The sequence below is a fragment of the Corvus brachyrhynchos genome, unplaced genomic scaffold, assembly GCF_000691975.1.
Source record: "Corvus brachyrhynchos isolate BGI_N302 unplaced genomic scaffold, ASM69197v1 scaffold59, whole genome shotgun sequence".
Classification (NCBI taxonomy): domain Eukaryota; kingdom Metazoa; phylum Chordata; class Aves; order Passeriformes; family Corvidae; genus Corvus; species Corvus brachyrhynchos.
This window is the reverse complement of record NW_008246054.1, coordinates 3788603-3804495: the sequence shown is the minus strand read 5'-3', so window position 1 is coordinate 3804495 and position 15893 is coordinate 3788603. Positions and strand designations below refer to the sequence as shown.

Sequence of the window (15893 nt, the reverse complement as noted above, 5' to 3'; positions counted from 1 at the left end):
GGGGTTGGGCTCATCATCCCAGGCAGCTCTCAGCTCCAACAAACCCGCAGGCAGCCTGTGCTGGGTGGGAGCTGACCTCCAAATAATTCCACTGCTTTGGCTTCTCCCCGTGTCACCTCTGCTGGCACCTGAGTCACCCCGACTGGCCACCCTGGGGGTGATCCAGCATCCCAGTGGATCCTGTTGCTTCCCCGGGCTCTCCTTGAGGCTCCTGCCATGTGGGGGATGTGGTATAGGAGGGGTTAAACCCTGAGAGACCTGGCTGAGGGCCTTAGTGGGTGTCAAAATCCTCTTGTCTGTCTGCTGCACAGCATTCCTTGGCAATGCTGATGCTCCGTGCCCAGAAATTGAACCTTTTAACTCTTTTCCCTTTTTTTATTTTCCCCTTTCTCTTTTCCCTTTCCCTCCTTTACCTTTCCTCCTTTCTCCTTTCCTCCCTTTCCCTATTTTTCTTTCCTCCTTATTTTCTATTCTCTTTTGCTCTTTTTTCTTTTGTTTTCCCTCCCCCTGGTTTTCTCCCTTCCTGCACAATTCTGCTCCAGAGACCCCCTCCATCCCAAGCTATTTTTACCCAGGTTTTGATACATTCACATCAGCTAAAAATAAGTAGTTTCCATGGCAGCAGCAGTGCTAGGAAACACCGAGAGTCTCTGCAAGAGCGGCCGTGGAAGCGCCGGGGAGCTGCTCCGGGCACTGGGCCTGAATATTTGCAGCCACTTCCTTGGTCCCCTTTGCCTCTTTGGGAGCCACCCTGGGGTTCCCTGCCCGTGCTGCTTCCCTTTCTGCCTGCCCTGAGAGGTGCTGGGTGTCAGGGCTGTGGCCCTGGCACAGGATGCCCAGAGAACCTGCGGATGTCCCATCCCTGGCAGTGTCCAAGGCCAGGCTGGACGGGGCTTGGAGCAACCTGGGATAGGGGAAGGTGTCTCTGCCCATGGCAGGGAGTTGGAATAAGGTGATCTTTAAGGTCCCTCCCAACCCAAACCGTTCTGTGGTTCCGTGATAATGGAATCTCTGTTGGCTGCGAGAAGGATCCGCTGAGCTTCCCTGTGCTTGTTTTAGGCCAAGCCCCAAAAATCCCCCTGAAATCTGGGGAAAGGCGGGTGTGGGGAGGCAGCAGAGCCCTGGGGGGGCTCTGTCCCCGCTGTGGGATGGGTCAGGGCTGGCTCCCCGGTGCCTCCCCACCGCTGAGTGCCCGCTGTGGTTGCAGTGCAGCGGCGGCTGCGGGCAGGGCAGGATGATCCGGCACGTGTACTGCAAAACCAGCGACGGGCGCGTGGTGCCCGAGTCCCAGTGCAACCTGGACACCAAGCCCCTGGCCATCCACCCCTGCGGGGACAAGAACTGCCCCTCGCACTGGCTGGCGCAGGACTGGGAGCGGGTAAGTGCAGCCCCCGTGCTTTGGGGTGCCCTCAGCGGGGTCGCCATGGGGTGTCAGGTCTCAGCCGGCCCTGCTGGTGACCCCGCAGTGCAACACGACGTGTGGCCGGGGCGTGAAGAAGAGGATCGTGCTCTGCCTGGAGATTGTCAATGGCAAGATCAAGACCCGCAACGCCGCTGACTGTGACGTGGCCAAGAAGCCCGTGGAGGAGAGCACGTGCTTCGAGCGGCCCTGCTTCAAGTGGTACACGACCCCCTGGTCCGAGGTGAGTGGGGAGGGAGCACCAAGGGTGTGGTGCCCCGTCCCTTTGTACCAAGGGTCACGCTGCCTGCAGAATCCCCCAGGAGATGGGTGAATCTCTGCAGGGCCTGGCTCCTGAGGGAGCACCCCGGGGGTTTTTGCTGCACTGGCAGCTCAGGGCAGAGATTCTGCCCTGCCATGGTGCTGCTGGGACTGGCTGTGCCCAGGGAGAATAGGATTGCGGTGTTTGGGGCCAGCTGTAGCTTTATTTTTTTTCTTTATTTTTTCCCCGGTGGCACTGTTGGGAGTGTGGCTGGGGGTGTGCATGGAGCCCACACGGTGGCTGCCCGGAGGATGCAGAATTTGGGGATGCTGTGAGAGCATGGGTTGCCCCAGCGCCCTGCACAACCCAAAAGGCAGCCAGGGTTCTGTGGCCAAGGGGCCAAGCCCACTGAGCGTGGGCTTCCTGCAAGCCCTGCTGGATGCAGCCTCCCTGATCCGAGCTCCAGGAGCCTCGTTGTGTTTAGTCTGGCAAACCATCACCACAGCCTATAATTATCCAAAGCAGCCCTGCTGTAATCCCAGCTCCACGAGGCATCCAAAGGGCAGCAGGCAGCGAGGGCTGGGCCCAGCAGCAGCTCCACAAACCCACAGCGGATGCACAGAGACCCCACAACCCCACTCCAGAGGTGCTCTGGGGGGTTCCATGGCCACCCTGGTCCTACAGAGCATCCCCTGGACTGGGCCAGCTCATTTGTGGTCTCTTGTGAAGGGCAGCAGGAGGAGGGAGGATGTCAGTGCCAGGGGATGGGGCCACATCCACCTATCCCTGGGCAGAAGCTGATGGTGCTGGCAGCAAAGACAGAGCACGGGGACAGCGGTGTGGCACTGAGATGTGACATTCAGCCAGGGGACGAGTTCTCCTCCTGCCCTAACACACCCAGCAAGCAGGTTCTGGCTCAGCACAGTCCCCTGGCATGGCAGGGTCTTGCCTCACCCCCTCTCTCTGTCCCCCAGTGCACAAAAACCTGTGGGATCGGCGTGAGGATGCGGGATGTGAAGTGCTACCAAGGCAAGGACATCGTGCGGGGCTGTGACCCGCTGGTGAAGCCGGTGGGCAAACAGACCTGTGACCTGCAGCCCTGCCCCACGGAGCCCCCAGGTGAGCCCCACTGCCCCACAGCCTTGATTTTTGCTGGATCACTCCAAGCAGCACCGCCAGCATCTTATCTTCCACTGCCCTCATTTGGAAAATCATCCCAGGGAGGATGTACGCGGACAGCTCTGTGCCCAAGTGATGGGGGGCTGTGCACCAGCTCTTTCTGGAGATAAATTAAGGGCAGAGCTCAGGAGAAACATGCTCTGACCTGAAGATAAAAGGGGCCTTTGCAGCGCTGATTTGGGTGCTGCTTCTGTAAGATTCCAGCTCGAGCCAAGGAAGTTCCATCTGTGCCATTATTTTAATGATTTTTGGTCTTCAGGTTACAAATCCTGTGGGATTTGTAACTATCTCGTTATCTGACTCGTCTGCTGGCTCAGAGTCCCTGTGATCTTTAGCAAACACGCGGTTCTAATCCTTTAATAGGATTTGGGAATAAGGACAGTGTGGGAGAAAAGCATGAAAATGGGAGACAGATTTGGGGGCCAGCTCCTGGCTCAGCTCTGGGTGCTCTCGGCTGCCCATTCCCTTGGGATCTGGGATGGGGCATGGAGCTTGGGAGTTGCCTTGTGGCCACCTTGCCCTGGGAGCAGCCTGGTTTTATGCATCTTATGGATTTTAAGCAAAAAAAAAAAAAAAAAAAAAAAAAAAAAAAAAAAAAAAAAGTATAAATCCTGTGGGTTTGAAGCAAAATATTGCACTAAATGGAGCTGGGAGAGTGTTAAAGCAGCCTCTGGCCTCATCCCTGTCTCCAGCATCTCCTTGCCCCTAACTCTGACCGTGACACTGCTGGATTCCCATTCCCCTTCTCAAGGGAATTGGGGAATTTCTACCCTCTTTGTGTTTGAAATTGTGAGTATGTTAGAGCCACCCTGTGCCCTGCCAGGGGAGGCCCCTGAACTGGGGACAACTCAGTGCCTTGGTGGCTCCAGCAATCCCTGGGCACCTCTGTTTTACAGCAAAGAGATTGAGCTTCAGGGCTGGGACCAAATGAGACTCCCCAAACCAGGCCAGATGTGAAGGAACAGATCAACCTGCTCATGCCTTTGCCCAGGTTGACAGTGATATTTATGGAGAAGCTCCATGGTGTTTTCCAGCTCTGCCAGCCATCAGGGAGGTGGCAGCCACAGCTGGGATGATGTTGCTCACCCCATGGTGTTCAGAGCTGTGTAGGGGCCAAAATGAGCTCGTGAGCTCCCAGTTGTTCACTTCCTTTTCCTTTTCTGTGCCACACCTTGTGTTTTCTCTCCCCACCCAGACGACAGCTGCCAGGACCAGGCAGGAACCAACTGCGCCTTGGCCATCAAGGTGAACCTGTGCAGCCACTGGTACTACAGCAAAGCCTGCTGCCGCTCCTGCCGCGCTCCCCACTCCTAGAGCCGGCCTTCCCGAGCCAGGGCTCCTCCTTCCCCGTAGCCACACGTCCCACACGCTGCTGACAAGGATGCTTTTGGCCTGGTCTTTGTGTCCCCACCGAAGCAGAACCCCTCTCCCGGTCCTGAGCAGAGGGACGGCGCCGCTGGACGTTGGGAGCGCCCCGGGATCAGAGCTGTACATAAAGTCGTGTATATTTGATTCCCCCCCCCAAACTCCAGCTACACCCAAGCTCTTGTCCTTTGGTTTCCTCCCTCTGTGCAAGGTTGGGGTTGGAGAGGGGAAGGTGTGAACTCTGGGAAGTGCAAGTTTCCCTTCACAAAGGGGGGTTGGGGCCGCTCTCCTGATTTATCCCGAGACCTGCACGCTCTCGTTAGCTGAATTAACGTGGTGGGAAGCTGGTCCTCGTTTGGTAAATGAACCCTCAAGCCCTTTTTTGTAATATGTAGGTGTATACTTTTTCAGAGAATTTTATCTTATAATCAAACGTTAGTTTCATAGTCCTTACAACCCCCCCCCGATGCTGACATATTGTATATAATATGGAAACATAACTGCACTTTATATCACAAAAAAAGACGTGCTCTTTTTTAATATATTTGTTTACAGACAGTGAACTTTATCCATATAATCATTAATTTGTACTCATATGTATATTTTAATAAAGTTGTCACATTTATGGTGGTATTTTGTTTTATGCTCCAGTTTGTAGTGGAGTGCTAGGAACACTGGAATTGGGGCTGTGGTTTTGCTGGTGCCCAGGGAGAGCAGAGCAGCTTGAAATCAGGGGAATTACAGCTCCTTGGACAGTGATGCAAGGAAAAGTCCCAACAGTTGGGGGATTTTGGGAGTGTTGGGGGCCCTTTGGGGTTCTGTAGCTTTAGAAGCTGCAGCCCTGAAGCTCCTCAGGGGGTTGTGAGCAAAGAGATTTCATATGGTGCCAGTAAGAAAAGGGCCTTCCTGAGCTCCCAAGGGGTTATTGCTCTGTGTTTTTACTGGTGTGATCCCCAGACACTGAGCCAAAGGCCCTTTAGCATCCCTCAAACTGCTGTGCACACCCCAAGTGCTGCTGCATCACTCCCTCAGCAGCAGGGAGCTCCTGAGAGCTTTGCAAACACCACCCCAAGTTTGCAGATGCAGGGACAAAAAAACCCCAAAACCTCAAAACCCATGTCAAAGTAGTTTATTTCTTTTTTTTTCTTTTTTTTTTTGACTTTTCCCTCCCCCATCTGAGATTCCCAAAGTCCTGTACAACAGATCACCAGGTGAGGGTTAGTGAAAGCTGAGTTTCCAAGCAACAAGGGAAAGAAACAAGGTAAAACGGAGGAAGGGAAGGCTGGTGGGAAAAATCACGAAAAACAGGGAGAGAAGGGCTCAAGGCATGGGAACAAACCCCAGTGAGGACTGTACATGGGAGCATGGTCTGCATGGCTGCACCCCTCTGGAGCAGAGGGACTGTGCTCCTGGGGTGCAGCATCACAGGGACCGAGCCCGGAATATTAAACACGTAAGAAACCAATCCCATCCCTCCCCACCCCAAAGAGAACCCCCCCAGAAAGTCGAAGATACTCATTTGCAAAGACTGACTTGTACTTCAAAAGGTTTCCTGTGGAATTAAAAGCCCTCGTGGTTCGAAGTGAAATACCCAGCCGGGCTGCAAACAGTGTCCAAACAGCCCCGGGGACTGGAGCCACGGCTGCTTCTTCCCAGAACATCTTTAAAAAGGAAAATCACCCTGGAGCACAGCGCTGAGGGCAGCAGAGTCTCTGTGCAGCCAGTCCATCCTCACCAGCCATCCCCAGGTGATGATTTAACCTGAATAATGCCCAATCCAGGAGAAACAGGGTGTTCTGTCACTTGGAGAGTGGTGAGGTCGGAGGGGAGGAATGGAGACAGCCAGGAGAAACCTGAGCAGGAGTTCCCTCATGGCTGAAATAGCTCTCCTAAACCTCTGAGTTCCCCCAAGGGCTCCTTTGCAGCACGTCTGGTGCAGAGGGACACGCTCAGGGACCAGCTCTGTCCCTGCTGCTCTGCCAGGGCTGTCCCTGCAGGATCCAGCGTGGGACAGAGCCGGTGCCACAGCCAGGCTGCCCGGCCATGGGAAATGACTCAGTGGAAAATGCAAATCGGAGGTTTTGCCTAAATTTAGAAGTGTTTTGACACTTTCCTGGATGGGGGAAAAGTGTCTTTTTACTTTTATTTTCCTTAAAAAACCCCTCTCAAACAAATAAATGCGTGTAAGAATGTGCATGCAAAGGGTGGGCACACACACGGTGACCCCTGCGCCACGGAGCCCTCAGTCAGGCGTTGTGTATGGCATTACTTGGAGCAGGGATGCTGATTATCCCGAGGGATATTCCTCCATCCCAAAGTGTGCTGTGTGTCATTTCCATAGCTGGGTAATGCAGGGGTTTTGCACCCCCAGCCCAGCTCCTTCCGAGGGCCCACGAGGCCACTCCGGGCGCTCCAGGGACAGGCCGTGTGCCCAGCCACCATCCTAACCCTGAGGGGATTGTGCCTGGCACCCGGGAATTAACGCCTGCCTTGAGGAGTGCCATGGGCTGGGAATAGTGCAGGGCTGTGCTCCCTCACACCCACACCCACAGACACTCCCACGGCTGCAGCAGGGAGCAGTGAAGGACAGGGTGGCAGAAAGGTGGGCAGTGACAGCCCTGCTTTTCTAGAGGACATTTGGGGTCTGTCTGTGGACCTGAGTGCATCCTAGGCCCCCCAGGTCATGCCTGACCTGCAGCACGAGCCCCATCGTTCACTCATCATCCCCAGGCCAAATGGTGAGGAGGGGCAACTCCTCCGTACAAAAGGATGCTCAATATCAAAATCCTCTTTATAAAAGAAAAGAGCAAACAACGCAGCGCTGGAAAACCTCCCGTTCCAGCTGCACCCCCGCGCTCCCCACCTGGGCTTGCTCTGCTCCCCCTTTACATCACCAGCCCGCAGATATACATTCACTTCATTTTTCCCCCCCCTCCCCTTTTCAAAACTCCTCCAGGAATTCCAACCAGCTCTTCCCGCTGTCCAAAGCCCCGCAGAGGTGCGAGGGGACGCTCGGGACCGGGCGGGCAGGCGGCACCTCACACATCGGTGCTGATGCTGCGGCTGCGGGAGAACGCTTCCCGCATGGCCGAGAGCCGGTTGGGATTGAGCGCCTGCAGGTTGGACACGGGCAGAGCCAGATCCTCCTGGCTCACCGTCTTGTAGCTCACCCTGTCGCCTCCGTTGTGCAGCTCCTCGGGGGGCTCCTGCAGGAAGAAGGTGGGGGGCTCCTGCAGGAAGGAGGTGGGGGGCTCCTGGAGGAAGGAGGTGGGAGGCTCCTGGAGGAAGGAGGTGGGGGTCTCCTGGAGGAAGGAGGTGGGGGGCTCGTAGGGAGCGCAGCTGGGGCAGCTGGGCCGGCTCTGGGCTGGTTTCTTGGCGAAGGGGGATGAGGAGTAGAGGGAGGGCCCGTTGGTCAGCACTACGTTGCGGTTGCAGTGGAGCGGAGGGATGTGGGAGTGCACGGCGAAGTCGGGCTCCTCCTCGTCCTCCTCGGATTCATCCTTCTTGCAGCAGTAGTACTGAAACGGGAGGGGCTCAGCTGGCACCCCAAAGCTCCCACCCCATCAGCCCTCCCCACTGCAGCATCCCCTGGCCTTACCTGGAGCCTACAGTAGCAGAGGACGGCGATGATACAAAGTAAAATGACAGTCGCTAATATTCCACCTGTGATGACCACGGTCCCGGCTGTCATCCGCCCTCTTCTCCATTAACAGCCTGCAAAGTTGAGTGCAGCGGGTGAGGGGGTGCAGTGAGGGGCTGGGCTGCAGAGCCCCAAACCCTCTGCTCACCCCCCTTTGAAGCGGGCTAGAAACCAGGGGGCTCTGTAGGGCAGAATCAGGCCAGATTCCTGCACTGGACACATGTGGAAAGTCATCAGGGAGTCCCTATTTCCCCTTAAATCTCACCTTGCAGTTGCAAGGGTTAAAAAAACTTGAGGCAGTGGGTGAGAGATTGAGTGAGAAGCAGCTCTGGGGTCACATCTGGCTGGTTTGCCCTCAGGAGGGGGAGCCAAGGGAAATAAAACCAGGCACCAAGGGCACCCTCCTGGCTCCTGCCAGGTGGCAGAGAGCTTCAGGGATGGGAGAAGGAGCCTTGCAGTACGGATTTCTGAGCTGTGCTCATTTTTCTCTGAGCCTATAATCCATTTTCCCCAGGAAAACAACGTGGTATTTTAATTTGGAATAACCGGAGCTGCTAAGTGAGCCTTTAACGACTGCAGGGAGCGGGGTGCTGCCCTCCCTGAGAGCGGGATGTATCCGAGGCACCAGGATCCTGCACATCACCACGGCCAAGCCACAGCGTTGGGGGGCTGTGGGGGCACCCCAGGATGATGCTTGACAGCCCCAGGTGAACTGTGGCTGGCACAGAGGGCACTGGACATCACAGAGATGCTGTGGCTCAGCTTGGCCGCTGTGCTCACATTTTGGGGTACCACCAGCACCCTTCTCCTCCTGGAGTGCCCCTTGGGAGCTGCCACAGCACTGGGAGCAGCGGAAGGTCCCTCTCCCTGTCCCTGCTGGGCTCACTCAGAGGGCAGATGTTGTGTATCACGCACAGCACACGAGCCCTACAACACCACCACGGGTCTTGCTCTCAGCATCCCTCCCTTGAACGCTCACGGGAGGCCTGGAATTCCTCTCCATGCCGGGAGGAGGCACAGCATTTTGCCACAGGAAGGATGATGGGGGGAAAAGAGGTGCGCTGCCTGCTCACACCCGCCAGCAGCTACGAGACAGCCGCACTAAAACTGGCACAAATAAAGCTCCAGCAACCTTTTAGTTCGGGCTGGGAACAGGAGAAGTGACATAAATTAAGAGAGAAATCATACCCTGACCACCTACTCCACAAGTGCTTTAACAAAGCTGGCTCCCAGCTCGTGCTATCAGGTTAAACCAAAACCCAGCCACCCCAGCCCCAAATTACTTCAGCACCCGAGGAAAGGCAACTGTATCTGTCAGGGATTTAACCGGCTCCCAAAGAAAACAAACCCGTGCCATATTTTCAGGCACTTAATGTCCTGCTAAAGTTGGGTGAGTGCTGAATGGATAAAGCAGCGTCACGTTTTGTGCTGCTGCTGAGCAGCTCGGGAGGAGGGAAGGGAATTTATCCCGACGGCTCCATGGCTTCTCCCACTGCGCGGCCACGGGGCAAGAGCTGGGCCAAATCCTGCCCTCGTTCCTCGGGGAAAACGCTCTGAGGAGGCTCAGGGGGCGCCTGCCCTCGTTCCTCGGGGAAAACGCTCTGAGGAAGCTCAGGGGGAGGAACACAACCATGGGAAGGGTTTGCCAACGATGCATTAGTGATTTAGAAACTCTGGCTGCTGTTTAAAGAGGGATGGAGGTGCCTGGCTGGACCAGGTGCCAGCTGGAAATGCCCATCCCTGGCTCCTTTGCTGCTCCCCTTTGCGATCCCCACGCTGTCCCGGAGCCAAGGGTGCAGGGCTGGGGCAGGAGCCTGGCTCTGGGGTGGCCACACTCAGCCCTGCAGGCTCTCGGCGATGGGCGCTGCACCTCTGTGATCCCACAGGGATCAGCATCTCCCTGCCGGCCCAAGGTGGGAGGTGGCAGGCAGAGCTCTGCCAGGGAGGGCTCTCTGGCTTTTCCACCCATTAATTAAGCCCCGGGGCACCAGCCAGGGTTGCACTGAGCCAATTTCCACGGCTCCTGTCCAGCCGCGCCCAGCCAGACGTGGCATCGTAGCCACTGCTCCCTCCGGAGCGGGACCATTTGCATTTCTCCCTTTTCCCCTCCCCAAACATGCTTCTCTGATTAAAGCCGCATACCTGGAAGCACTAAACCCTCCAGCGTGCACAGGGGAAGGAGAGCAGAGCATGCGGAGGCCCGTAAGCTGAACAATTCCTGTCTAGACCTCCTTTTTTACATTTGTTCCTAATTTCACGCTCCACAGGCTCCCAGATTCATATATTTAGCAATAAATATCCTGCTAAAAGGAAGTGCTTTGCAGCTCCGCTGTGGTCTTGGAGAAGGTATGCGGGAGGGAGCCCCGGTCTGAGGAACGCAGGCATGGGAGACTCAGTCCTGGGAGACCTCAGCTCCTTCCTCCAATGTTAGGAGCCCTCCAGCTACTAAGGATGGCTGAACCCATCCAAATCCAGCCCCCAGCACATCCTCTGTCCCTGCCAGCCAGCAGCAAGGGGCTGCAGGGGGCTGTAACCCCACACAGGCTCTTTGCCCCCAGCCCAGCAGCCCTTTGCTGTAGGAACGTGGTCCCCAGTGCCACGGGGTGACAGGGGATGGTGGCCCTGGGGTTACTGGGAGCACGCAGGGATCGATGCAAGATTTCTCCTTTCTCAGAGTGCAAAGGACAGGTTGTGCTGCCACAAACCAAAACCACTTCACAATTCCCACATGCCGCTCCTGCAGGAGCTGCTTGGTTTAAACACAACCCTGTGTCGCCTGCCTGCTTCTGCCTGTCCCTGCCATGGCTGAGGATGTGGATTTGGGGGCTGGATTGTTCTCTAAGGGCCGTCTCTGCCTCAGCCTCTGCTCCTGCCTTCCCTTGTGCACTGCCACGAGGAGCTGACCGACCTTCCCAGCCCAACCCAGGCGTTGGGGGAAGCTTCTCATGAGCAACGGAGAAAGGGTGGAATGAGAAATCATCCTATTTCACCCCCCCAGCACCTTGAACACGGCCCCTGGACCACCGCGGGTGCCCAGCGTGGAGAGAGGCTGCTCACAGCTGCCCTGGCTCCTGCACAGGGCTGCTGCAGCCGCTGCCTCTCGGGAGAGCTGCGTGGGAGGAAGGTTCCGAGCAGCTGGGGGGGCTGAGCTCAGCCCAGCCCAAGGCTCCAGTGAATACCCGGCTCTGAAAGGCTGAGCTCCAGGTCCAGGGGCTGGAGGGCTCATGTGGACTGGCCTAACCCTGCCTGCTGGAGCTGGGGAAGACCTAGGGATGGAAAAGGAGACGGCTCTAAGGTTTCTCTTAGCAGCCAGTTAAGGCAGCTTTCAGGATTCAGAGGTATTAAGAATAATCTTGAGGACAATTAAATAAATGCAGCTTTCAGCTATCCCATCACACCCCAGCTCCCGTCTGCAGGGCAGCAAAGTCACTCCAAAGAGTTTTTGCACCAGCTGGAAGTGCTGCCGTGGCAAGTGGTTAAAAACCAGGGAATGCTGGTCCCGCTGAGGCTGCGCCTGCACAAGGAGTTCGTGTCTCACATGCAAAGAGCTGTATCCCACACTTGTCCCACTGCACTGCTCCTGCATCCCCCAGCAGCCCTGGGACCTGCTTCCTCTGCAGCCAGAGGCAGCCCAGCCCTCTGTTCAACATGGAATGTGGGAATTGCCCATATCCACCTGTCTCCAGGAGCTGGAGACTCAAACAAAACAGCCAGCCTGGGTACAAGGTGACAACTGGCAGCACAGACAACAGTGCTGGTAGGATTGATCCCGGCCGGTGCCCAGCACTGGAGCAGGCAGGAGCTGAGACCGCACCCTAATGAGCACCCAGGGATAAACAGAGGCAGGAGCAGCCCCTGCTCGAGGGGCACAGCTCAAACCTCAGCATGAGACCCTGCCCCTCATCCTCACCGCTCAGTTTGTGCAGGGGAGACGGGGCTCAGCTCTGCCCTGCGCTTCCAAACAGCCGCGATGGAGAAAGGAAAGGAGAAAAAAAGCAGAAACACCCATCCCACCCTTCACAGGGAGCAGGGGAGGCCAGCGCCGTGTCCTGAAGTAACACCACCCTGCCTGACTTGGCTCTGCTCCGCACCAGCACATCCCTGCCTCCGCTCTGTGCTTGGACAAGTTGTTTCTGCACCGAGTGCTGCCGTGCGTGGGTGTCCTCTGGCACCCGGGAAGGGCCTCTGAGGGGGGACTGACCCTGGCACAGCCCCCAGGCTGACCCTCATCCGGGCTGCTGGGGGGGGACCAGCTCGTTGGGTCACTCCAGGGCAAAGACCCAAGGGAGAGACCTCAATGAGGTTGGGAAGATTTAAGTTCTGTGTGGAAAGTGGGAGCTGAGCAGGGGCAGGACGAGTCTGAGCCTCTGTGGTGGGGGGAGAGGAGCCCTGCAGGTCTTGCCCTGGGTGGGCAGTGCAGCCACTCCCCAGCTCACCCATGTGCCTTGAACTCTGATGCTGACACTGCTGGTCAGGCCCTGCCTCAGAAGGAAGAAAAAGATCTCAGCATGATGCCAGGGAAACAGGAGAGCACATGAGTGATGCTGGCTGGCCAAGATGCCACTACCCCGAGCCACTGGGTCTTGCTGCAGGCAGCATTCAGGACCTTAAATCAGAATAACAAGAAATCCCTCTGTAATTAACTGTCCAGGGCAGAGCAGACTGGATCCAAGCCCTTGAGGCTGTAAAGTTCAGGATAAGCCTGACTTACACTCCTCTGATGCCACACTGGAGCCTGTAAGTGCCACAGCTCTGCCCAGAGGTAAACACCAGAGAGCATCGGTGTAACAGAAAGCCACTACCACCAGCCTGGGAAGTGGGAAAGCAGCAAATAAACCAGAAGCCAACACCAGTTTGGTGGCAAATCCAGCCTTCCTGGTGCATTTCCCCCAGTTCCTGTAATCCTACCCAGTCAATGAATAAGAGCCAGGCTCTGGGAATGGCCGGGCAAGGTGCCAGCAGAAGACTTTGCACGGCCGGAGCCAGCGGGCAGGGCAGCTGCCAGAAACACAGGCAGGAACGGGGCTTTCCAGATGAAAAACTCTTCAAGCAGAGGGCCTGCATCACTCCCGTGTGCTCCCTGTCCCCTCCTGAGGGCAGCATTCCTGGCTGGGGGACAGCATTCCTGGCCGGGGGACAGCATTCCTGGCCAGGGGACAGCCAGGCTGGGCTGTGGGTGGGCTGGGGCTGGGTCACTGCAGACCCCTGGCTTTGATAAGACCACCTGGGTGCTCCTCAGCACAAGGGGACACATCTCATCATCCCGTGCTTCCCCATCCCAGCACCAGTGCTGGCCCCATGGGAGCCCCCATCTCCAGGCACTCGGTGCTCCAAGGGTTTTTGAATGTTTTATGAGCAGAGGGCACTTGGCTCTCTGCTGTGCCCTGCTGGGAGAGAGCTACTCACAAATTCCCAGGCTCATCCCCAGCAGATGGGTCCTCCTGGGTGCTGGAGATGGCTCAGAGATCCCAGCAGCCCCATATTCCCCCCTGCACCCGCCAGGACCGTGCTCATCCCATCTCTGCTCAGACACCGCCTTTGGCAGAGCAGCTCCTTGCACTCAGGAGGGGCTTCCCCTACCCTGAAAGGTGCCACTACTGATAATCCCTGGACTAAAAAGGAGTTTTGTGAGCCTGTGGCACCTCAGAGAGGGCTCCACCAGCTGGGAGATGCCTGTAACACTGGCATGGGCAAACAGAACAGAGAACAAAAACATTCCACATCCACCTGACCCCTTCTGGTGGCCTTGGAGCCCTTACCTGGCTTAAAGCCAGCTACAGAGGTCACTGGCACTGGTACAGGGATAACCCACAGCTCTGACTCCTGTGACTGTCCCCCACCAACACCCCCAGCCCTCCTGTAGCTGGGAGAGCCCTCGATGCTTCAGCTCCCACCGATGTCCAGAGCAGAAGCCACACATTGCGAAGGCAACTTACACCCAGAGCCTGGTCAATGATTTATCAGCCAGGACCTTGCTGGAATAGTGCTCAGCTCTGCAGAACAGGATCCCAGCCACCCCCAGCCCTGGGCAGGGCTCAGGGGACACCCGGGAATGGCTGAGGGCAGGACAACACCATGGTCAGGAGGGGTTTTAGTGCCCTGGCAGTGAGAGCCAAGGCTGGAGGTACAGGTGAGCACTGGGCTGATTTAGGGATGTATCCCCCATGTCTGCATCAATCATAACCCGCAATAAACTCCTCCAGAGGGCTGGAGGGACCAGGGACTGCTCCTCTCCTTTCTGCCCATTCTCAGCTCAGCCCTTTGCAGCCAGAAAAGCTCCCCCAGTGCTGCCAGAGCAGTGCTGAGATGGGAAATGGGTCACAGTGAGCTGCTCCTTCTGTCTGCTGCTGTTATAATTCAATATAACCACACATTACAATGGTATTACAGATAATTAACCCCCGAATTTTACAATGAAAAGCATTCTGCTAAATCTCACGTGTCAGTCCAACAACTCCTTGTTGTATAAGCTTTTTCCAAGTACCAAGGACACGCTGTATACTCATCCCTGCAGGTGTTCCTGTCACAGAACCATATTTTGGATCAAAAGGACCTTTAAAGGTCATCAGGTGTGACCCCCCTCAACCTGCCAGAGCAGCCAGGCTGGATTCCTGTGTGACAGCAGCTCACTGACAGCAAAACCCAGCAGAGGAGGCTCAGCCTGTGTTGGAGATCCATCCTACAGCAACAGCCACTTCGAATCGTGGGGCTTCCTGGAGCTTAAAAAAGCAGAAGTTCATGGGAGAATCGGGGGATCCTCTCCCAGCAGTTTTTAAAGCAGAGATTAGCTCTCAGTCTGACTTCCCAGCACATTTAAGCAGATTTCCTCAGGTCCAGGGGGTGCCCGTCCCGGCAGCGTCCCGGCAGTGAGGGAATGCGTGCTCTGCAGTAATGAGGCGCTGATGGCATTTAGCACAACCAGATCACGCCTCACAGAAATAAATATTTGCACAGCTCATCACGCCGGCGTTAAGGCTTGCTCAGCACAGCGCCCGGCAGGAATTTCAGTGGCTGCAGATGCTCCGGGGAGAGAGGCCGTGCTGCTGGGGAGGGATGGGGGGAACCGCTGATTCACCTGGATGCTGCCCTTGGGAATGTCCCCTTCAGGGGCCGTCCTGAAGGTGCTGCTGTCCTCGTCCCAGAGTGACTGGGGAAGGTGGCTGGGGACACTTCAGCACAGATGAAGTGTTCACCCTGCTCTGTGGAAATGAACGGCCACATCCTGAAAGCATCCGCAGGGACGTTGGTGACAGCAAGAGGAATGTTGGTGACATTGAGAGAGATGCTGGTGATGATGACAGGGATGCTGGAGAGACCGACAGAGAGTTGCCCATCGCTGCACACCAACCCTACACTGACATCAGTCCAGGACAGGTAAATCCCAATAGCCAGGCCCAAGGAACTGGTGCAGAAGTGATGGACTTGCCCCTGCCCTGAGCTGCCACAGCCAGGCTCTGTCATGATTTCAGAACTGCTGTCAAACCGCTCCAGAGGGCTTTACCCTCCCCAGTCCCACCTTTCACTGCCCAAACAGTCTGCTTAAGCACCAGGAATTATTCCCATCCATCAGCTGGGAAGCAGGCCATAATCCCAAACACTCATAAGCAGTCTAAACTCCATCCAAATAAAAAAAAAAGAAAAAAGATAAAAGAAAGATGTGCTGTCTTTCCACCCTGCATCATTTAATCACCTCTTGAGTTATGGCTTAGGCAGCTTGAGATATTAAACATTAGAGAGAGCAGGTTTGGGAATTAGCAGCTTGAGATAAGCTGCTGCAATCACTCTGAGTGGGGAAAAGGTCAGGGAGTGGGGAGCACCCACTGCCCAGCCCAGGACTGGAAACGTTCCTTGGCCAACCTGAAAAGCTTGGATTAGCTTGTTGAGAGCCAGCTGTAAACCTTACTCCTGATTAGGACTTTTTCCTACAGCATTCACTCAGCAGGCAGTGCTCGTTCCCCACATCTCACATCAGCAGAGCTCGCTGCAGTCCCCCAGAAAGGCACAGCCACAGAGATCAAAAGCCTTAATTGTCAGAAAATGCTGCTGAA

At 56.1% G+C, this 15893-nt stretch overlaps 2 protein-coding genes across 2 annotated transcripts in view; one reads left to right on the top strand and one right to left on the bottom strand.

The window, feature by feature from the left end:
• The window catches only part of ADAMTSL2 (ADAMTS like 2), a 26459-nt gene extending 21629 nt beyond the window's left edge, over positions 1–4830 (top strand). The window contains exons 15-18 of the mRNA XM_017745407.1: positions 1004–1378; positions 1467–1643; positions 2636–2780; positions 4036–4830. Coding sequence (XP_017600896.1) covers positions 1004–1378; positions 1467–1643; positions 2636–2780; positions 4036–4154 — 816 coding nt within the window. The 3' untranslated portion in view covers positions 4155–4830. The remainder of the gene's footprint in view (positions 1–1003; positions 1379–1466; positions 1644–2635; positions 2781–4035) is intronic.
• A 488-nt stretch (positions 4831–5318) lies between these two features.
• FAM163B (family with sequence similarity 163 member B) lies at positions 5319–7944 on the bottom strand. The gene is made up of 2 exons (XM_017745612.1): positions 7804–7944; positions 5319–7723 (listed from the first exon to the last, which is right to left on the bottom strand). Exons 1-2 carry the CDS (start codon positions 7894–7896, stop codon positions 7244–7246), a joined length of 573 nt encoding a protein of 190 aa, XP_017601101.1. The 5' UTR covers positions 7897–7944; the 3' UTR covers positions 5319–7243.
• Between the last annotated feature and the right edge of the window lie 7949 nt (positions 7945–15893).